The 7867-nt window shown below is 45.9% G+C and overlaps 1 protein-coding gene across 1 annotated transcript; it reads left to right on the forward strand.

The window, feature by feature from the left end:
• The first annotated feature begins 1480 nt into the window (after positions 1-1480).
• Positions 1481-5153, forward strand: MUSTN1 (musculoskeletal, embryonic nuclear protein 1). Its single transcript, XM_068201663.1, has 3 exons — positions 1481-1739; positions 4469-4589; positions 4810-5153. The coding sequence occupies exons 1-3, from the start codon at positions 1731-1733 to the stop codon at positions 4914-4916; spliced, it is 237 nt and encodes a 78-aa protein (XP_068057764.1). The 5' UTR covers positions 1481-1730; the 3' UTR covers positions 4917-5153.
• The last annotated feature ends 2714 nt before the right edge of the window (positions 5154-7867 follow it).

A 7867-nucleotide genomic window follows, 5' to 3' on the forward strand; every position in this document is an offset into this window, starting at 1 on the left:
GCCCCAAATGGCAAGCAAGGTATAAGTGGTTTGATTTTGTTTGTGTAGATTAAATTGCTATGAAAGCACAACTCTGTTGCTTTTGAGTGAGGAATATGCAGTACCAATTAACTGAAGCAATTTTGAAAGCTGAAGGGAAAATAATAGTTCAGTGTCTTGAATTCTAAATATTTGCTTTAAACACGCAGAATGTTCTTTTCCTGCCATAATAGATAGAATAGTGACGCTTGTGGGACTGTAGAGAAACATCTTAGTAGAGCACTGTTACTTTGTACAATAGAAAAAAAAATCTGTTTTTTCTAAGGTCACTGTTTTATTCTTCTGTTTTGTTGGCCTACTAAGGGCACTGCTACTCTGCAGAAATGCTGCTTCTGGTTACTAAGACATGGGTTTAAAATAGAAAATCAATCTAAGGAGTAGTCACATCAAAACTGCGTCTTAGCTGACAAATAATTCCCCCAATAAAGGAGAAGATCTCAGGCCTGGAAAGAGTCCAGCTTAAAGGCAGTTTGGGCATTGGGAGGCCTGGGGAGTAGTTCATAGCCAACAGATCCCACAGTCCTGCTCATACAGCACTGGAGCTGTGATTTGATGTCATGTTTTCGTAATGAAAACAAATGTTTTGTGATCTTTTGTGCTTCTCTGTACCCTAAAAGCACTGGCAGAGCCTGAGGAAAGGCTAGAGCAGATTTCTACCACTACAACAGTTGATCTCTAGTGGAAGGTGTTTGGAGGTCTGCCATGCCTGCCCTTCTCACATTAACCTGGCTGGAGTCTTGGTTCTTTGTAGGTGTTGAGTGCAGTCACAGAAGCTGATTTTTTTTTGCATGATGTAAAGATTTAATATAAAAAACCAAAAGGGAAACAATCTTCCACTCAAACCTCTCCCAGTAATGAAAAATAGAATTCATGCTCAGAGATGGCAGGGCTTTACTTAATTTAAAAATTGTTTAGAGAACAAATATTAAAAGTTCTGAGAAGGGTTTTACTGCTGTCAACAAGTACAGTGGGGAACACGAAGTTTATCCATGTCTGAGTAAGCTGTTCCTGTACAGATGTGGGTGAAATGGTTAAACTTGCTGATAGTGCTGGAAGTAGAAAGTGATTTTACTCTCTCAGTTGTGTAAAAGCCAGCTCTGGAGCATGATCAGAGATAGAGCTGTAAAGGTAAAACCATGTCCTACTTTATTAGCTCTCCAAAAGACACAAAACACTCCCCTGTTAAAGATCCCTGTGCTAAAGTGATTCAGGGCACAGTTATGCTTTGGACTTTAGGTTTGTATCATCTTTAGAGAGCACATATTTTGTTATGCTGGGAAAGCAATGCCCGCTCTTTTTTTTCCTCCCTCCCCCGAGAGGGTTCAGAGTCAATGTTGTGTCCATAACAATATTTTGCCTTTTAAAGCTATAAATAGAGCCCCAGCGGACTCCCCGGGACGCGTTTTGTAGGGACCCGGCTTCCCCGCTGCCCCAGCTGCCTGCCCCCGTCAGCCCAGCCCGGTGAATGCTGCACGCCCGAGTCATCGCCAGGAATAAACCTCCGACAACAGCAGCCTGCCTCGACCTGAATCATCCCGCCGCTGCTTCGGGAACATGACCCGGCCCGTGACTTCACTCGGATGCTCTATATAAGTCCAGGAAAACAACAGGCGCTCGCAGAGCTCACGGGCTGGATTTAATCAAAGTCGGGAACGACCTGGGAGGGATTTCAGCGAGGGAGCGCCGCAGTTATGTCACAGGTACGGGGCATCTGTGCGCTGCCAGCCCTAGGAGCAGCTCCTGGCAAACCTGCTACTGGTTTGGATGCTGCGCTTGGAAAAGCTTATTAGCGAGATCCTCTCGTTAGCCACCGAATTCTGCTCTTCTGCTCTGTGACTTGCGTGATTAAAATATTTTAACAAGTACATTCTTAGGATGGGTTATTTGTTGAAGAAGGAAAGCAGCTGCTCTCTACATGGTTAATTAATTTAGATTTTAAATGTTCTAGTTTACCTTAAATATTTTTGTTTGTGTAGAAAGGGAAAAATCCTTTCCCCTGCTCTGCGTTGGGATGTTTCACAGATGGAGGAATCTCTGCCTTTTTAACACACTTTCTCAGATAGTGATTCTGAAATTCTGTTTTGCAAAGAGGTGGCTGTGCTGAAATGTCACTGTGTAAAGCTTAGTGTATTAACATGCTGGAGGAAAGAGTATGACTGAAAATTCTAACTGTTAGGATAAGATATTTGAGACTGAAATTTTGTACAAAATAAATACTTTTATATTCATTTTATAACTAAAGGTTTGTCTTTAATGCATGCCCCAATAATCAGTGTTTCCAAGTGCTCTTGAAATGAGCTCAGAAATGGTGAGGTTTCAGGTAAATGTTACATTTGTATCACAGGTGGCATGTGCTGGCCTGGCTTTCGTCAGCATGAGAGTTTTACAGGATTGGTGGGGTGGAGAGTAGGAGAGCACAGTTCTTCAGCCATAGAGAGTAACTCAGTTCAGCTGATTTTCTTTGCTCCAAAGAAAATGGGACTTAAAACCCAATTGTATGTCTTGTAAAGTAGCACTTTCTGGCTTGTGACAGGAGTAGATAAAGCACAGGCTGCATGCCTGTGCCAGGAATGGCTCCTGCAAACCCTGCTCAGAAATTCTGGCAGCAGTTAGCAGTGGTGGGGCTGGTGGCAGTGGTGACAGTGGCAGCTGCTGGCCAGAGCTCACCGTAACCTCTCGGCTCACCAGCTTTGCTCTTCAGCTGGGGCCGACTAATCCGCAGCAACTGTCCTGCCGGAAAATCCTCTGCGATCAAAGCATGGGACGGTTTATTTTAGAATAACTGGGTGACATTCAAGAGCTCTGCTCAGCCTGGCTGTATCTTTGTGCATATCAAGAGCCATCCTTCCTCACCCTGTCCCCAGGAATTCCCTTGTCCCTATGGGAGAAGTCTCACAGTAACTGTTACCAAAAATGGGTGAAGGAACTGTGCAGATTCCACATTGCTCTTAATAAAGCAAGGGACTTTTTCCCTTCCTGGGTCGACTGCCTGTGGAGTGTGCCATGTGCATGAGGGACTGTTCCCATCACATGCCAGTTGCCATTCCAGAAGGACAGGTGATTCCCTGTTTGTGGGGATGTTTGGTTCACCAGCTGAACAACCGTGCATGAGCTGCTGTGAATTCTGAACGGCTTGCTGACACACTTTCCCCTCAGTGGCTTTGGCTACTCATGAGTGTTTTCCCCAGAGATCTGATAAATGTTTTGTTTCCCACAACACATGCAAGTGGGATTGACAGTGAGCTATTCTGAGCATTCCCAGGAATTTGCAGCAGGCAGAAAACGTGCTGAAGGCTCCAGTGGAGCCAGCCCCCCATCCAAGAGCCAGCCATGCAGGCGCTGTCTCTGCAAGCTCCCTGGGACTCGCTGCTCCAGCCATCTGTAGGCCTTGAGGGATTTGTTTCCCTCCACAGCTGCTTTTAGACTCACAGGCAGTGCCTAAAAGGGCCTGAGTGGGCTCCACCACTGCCAGAAACCAAATATCAGAAGCTCTGTGTATGTAGTGATGGTCAGAGAAGTTTCTTGTTGATCTTTCAATGTGTTTAGAGTTGGAGTGTGGGGGTCTTCTGTTCCTCTTAATCATATCCCTGTGCCCCTCAACCTTGCCACAAGGGCTGCCTGGTGGGACATTGAAAATCTGTCCATGAAATAATAAACTGACAGGGGAATGCTTATGGTGTTGTCTGCTGCAGAGTGAGGTTGTGTCTGACTGTGGAGTCCTAATTTAAAGACAGGGGTAGGCTGATGAAGTAATGTTATCCCTATTTCCTTGCAGTGGAATAAACTGTGAACAGATTAGTACTTGGCTATTGCAGTGCACCACCTGATGATGTGTCTGTTTCTGTATTAGCTTTCCTACTTCTTTGGGGTCCAAGTTCAGTGCTTCAGATGTGCTCAGTAGAGAGCCTTGTTGAGTGCTCAAATACTTTTGTTCCTTAAATTTAAGATTATTAACTATGGGTCAAGTGTTTATTCGAACTTAAGTCCAGATTTGGAATCTCTCTGACCAGTTTCACAAAGAAGTAGTAAGTAGACTGAGGGACCAGCCCAATTTAGTAATAAAGTGATTTTTCCTTTCCAAATATTGGACAGATTCTTGAATTGCCAATCAGTACTTGCAGAATAAGCAGGCAGGGCTGGACAGAGAAAATCTAAGATTTTTTTTTTTTTTTAATTAAGCAGTCCATTGCTCTTTCAAAGGCTGTACAATAATAAGACAATTTCAGAGCAGTAAGAATGGTAGCAGATTTTGGGAAGAGCAGTGAAATTGTGATTATTGGAAGATCTGAAGTAGCTGAGTATGTAATTTCAGAACTGAAATAGGTGAAATATTGTGTTAGCAACTCTGTATGTAGTTGCCTTTGGGTGGAGGCAGCTTTGTTCCCTGTGCTTTGAACACAAAATACTGATGTGTGGGTCTGTTTCTTAGCCAGCCCCTGTGAAAAAGAAGCGTCCTCCAGTGAAGGAGGAAGACCTCAAAGGAGCCAGAGGAAACCTTGCCAAAAACCAGGAAATTAAATCCAAAACCTACCAAGTGATGAGGCAGTGTGGTAAGTCTCCTTGATTGGAAGCAATTAAGCAGAGTAAAGCATTAACTTAATTGCCCTTTTCAAGTGAAAGGGTCACCTCTGGAACATCAGCCTGCTGTTCATCTGATGGACAAGTGAAGTATTTATCAAATGTGTATATATGTATTTCAGCAGCACTAGTTTTACTCCCTGAATTTGGGTGATATTTCACTGATTGTCTCTCCTGGTTTTCTTTTCTAAGAACAAATGGGCTCCGCAGCACCTTCCATCTTTAGCCGGGCTCGGACAGGGGGTGAAACGGTCTTTGAGAAACCGAAGGATGAGCCAGCCAAGAGCGTCTTCGGCTGACAGTGGAGCTGGACATGACTCACCAAAATAATTGTTGTACCATTTTTCAAAATGTCTGTTCCTTGCACTAAAGTCACTGTAGACTCAAGTAGCTAATTTCTACCGTTAAGTCCTTAAGTAGGAAATATACTCATGTCAAAGAGTAAAATTTCCATGTTCATTTTTATTACATGCTTTCTTTCTATGTATTGGACAACGTTTGCTATAATTGTTTAATAAAAAAAGGTTGTTGGACTCGGGACACTGTGGTGACTCATTTCACTTTGGGCTCAGATTAATTCTGTGGGCACTTTGGCACTACAGGTGGTGATTTTGTCTGTCAAATGCAAGGAAAAAACACCCCGATGACACAGTCTCAGTGTCAGTGTAATTTCTTCACACCATGCCCTCATCAATAGGGAGCTGAGGAGGAGCTGATCAAAGGGGCAGCACAGAAACCTGGAGATTTCACCCAAATCTGTGTTGCCTACAGCGGCACCTTGGCAAGGACCCTCAGGGTGGCGTCATGGCACAGGGTGGTGGCTCTATCCTCACGGCTCTCCCCTCGCAGTTCCCCCTCACGGCTTCCCCTCACGGCTCTCCCCTCATGGCTTCCCTTCACGGCTCTCCCCTCACGGTTTCCCCTCACGGCTTCCCCTCAAGGCTTTCCGTCACGCTTTCCCCCTCACGGGTTTCCCCTCATGGTTTCCCCTCACGGCTCTCCCCTCACGGCTCTGCCCTCACGGCTCTCCCCTCATGGTTTCCCCTCACGGGTTTCCCCTCACGGCTCTCCCCTCACGGCTCTGCCCTCACGGCTCTCCCCTCATGGTTTCCCCTCACGGGTTTCCCCTCACGGCTCTCCCCTCACGGCTGTGCCCTCACGGCTCTCCCCTCACGGTTTCCCCTCACGGCTCTCCCTCATGGTTTCCCCTCACGGCTCTCCCCTCACGGCTCTCCCCTCACGGCTCTCCCCTCACGGCTGTGCCCTCACGGCTCTCCCCTCACGGTTTCCCCTCACGGCTCTCCCTCATGGTTTCCCCTCACGGCTCTCCCCTCACGGCTCTCCCCTCACGGCTGTGCCCTCACGGCTCTCCCCTCACGGTTTCCCCTCACGGCTCTCCCCTCACGGTTTCCCCTCATGGCTTTCCGTCACGCTTTCCCGCTCACGGCTCTCTCCTCAAGGTTTCCCGCTCATGGCTTTCCCCTCACAGTTCTCCCCCACATCTCTCCCTTCACACCCTTCAGGGCAGCAATGCCATGATTTCCCTTCAGGGCAGAGGCCCCGCTCTCAGAGTGTCCCAGAAGCGAGGGAGGGATTTCAGCTCGTTCCCCAGCGGCTTTTTCCTCCTGTCCCGCTGGATCAAATGAGAAGTGGGGCGCCAGATCCAGCTGCCATGTCCTGCCTTACCGTGGAGATGAGAGCCCAACGAGTGTCTCTGTACAACACCAGCACACTCTGAGGGGAAGCTGTTTGGGTTTTTTTTCAATGCAGTTTGCTTCTTAATTTGCTGCCTTAAATATCAAACCTGTTTTCTCCCAAACCCCAGAGTGTTTCCCCTCAGCTGGATATTTGTGCTAAAACACAGAGGAGCCTCTGCGGGCACCTGCCATGCTTCCCACACAGCCTGCGGGACGTCTGGGGATGCTGAGGCAGATGCCACCTTTGTTAAAGAAGTTATTTTTATTTTGCACAGACTAGATACGATTAAGAGGTAAAAGTGATGCCAAAGTTCTCTGTGCACCATGAAATGTATCATATTTGGCTTTTGTGTCCCAAACACTTGACAGATAAAATGTGACAATGCCCACACAGACCACAGTGGGTTTTTTCACTTAAAAAGATTATTATTTGCAGGCCGGACCCCACCTCCTTGCTTTAGCAGGCACAATTTCTCCATGGAGCACAGGCTCCTCGCAGGTACATTGTCAAAGCCTTTTCCCAAGAAATATACTTCCAGAGCAAGAAAAAAGTCATGGTGGAAAAAATTCCTGCCCTGATAATACTGGAGCTGCCTTTGCTTTGGGTTTAACAAACCCTCCTTAATTAACCTGTGTTGGGAAGCTGGAAGGAGGTTGTTCAGTAGTTATAGAAATGATGGTAAGGGACAAGTGGGACAAAATGTTGCTTTCCTTATTGCAGTACAAGGGCCTGAGCTGCAGGTTTGCAGGCGGGGTAGCAGGACAGGGGCATGCTGATTTCAGACCCTGCTTTGGCTGTGGTGGTGCTGATTTAACAAAGCACAGGAACCTCTGTGTCCCACACAGATTCTACTGGGAAGCCAAATAAGGTATCTGCCAGAAAAGTGGGATTTGGCAAACAGTTCTATTTCCAGGATGTTGTCATGTTCGTTTACTTGTGCTGCTTCCAAGTGTGACAATAAGGACTGGGCATCTTTTTTGGTCTTCTTGTCTTTTAAGGTGGACTTAATCTAAAAATGTGAGGGGCAGAACTGATACTGCAGCCCAAATCTGTGCAGCAAAAGCAGCTCTTTAACATCCATGTGATATTACACGCGGGCATTAGAAAAGTGATGACAGATCCACTTAATTAAAGCTTTGGCTCTTGCAGGTCTTAGGCCACTAAGTATCTAATCCTGTGTATTTTAAGGGATTAAAGCATTACAGGAGTTGTACAAGTAAATCGAATGTATTGCAGTTTAATTTTTTGTCTTTTAAAATGAATATATTTACATGTCCTGCTATAAAGAATATGGTATTTGCAAGTAATATAAACAGTCTGCCTGAAAGGAATAAAGTTTATTTTTTAAAGAGTTACTTAAAGCATAAGGCTTGTAAGACCAGGCTGTGCTTAGCACATTCTTTATTGTGAACTTGTAGTCTGGTAAGTAATAAATTACTAAGCTCTGCTTTAGTGTCTCCTTGCAACTCCAAGGCCACTAGAAGATTGCTCTCCACATGGACACTTTGTAGAACAGGCATGAAGAAAACACAGATGCTTATATTTCCACAGG

The sequence above is a fragment of the Anomalospiza imberbis genome, chromosome 11 (genome assembly GCF_031753505.1).
Source record: "Anomalospiza imberbis isolate Cuckoo-Finch-1a 21T00152 chromosome 11, ASM3175350v1, whole genome shotgun sequence".
NCBI lineage: Eukaryota > Metazoa > Chordata > Aves > Passeriformes > Viduidae > Anomalospiza > Anomalospiza imberbis.

Bases quoted from the DNA above. Each gene is read 5' to 3' on its own strand.
- MUSTN1 (XM_068201663.1), top strand. The intron at 4,590-4,809 runs GTAAGTCTCCTT...TTCTTTTCTAAG, and splicing joins CCAAGTGATGAGGCAGTGTG to AACAAATGGGCTCCGCAGCA.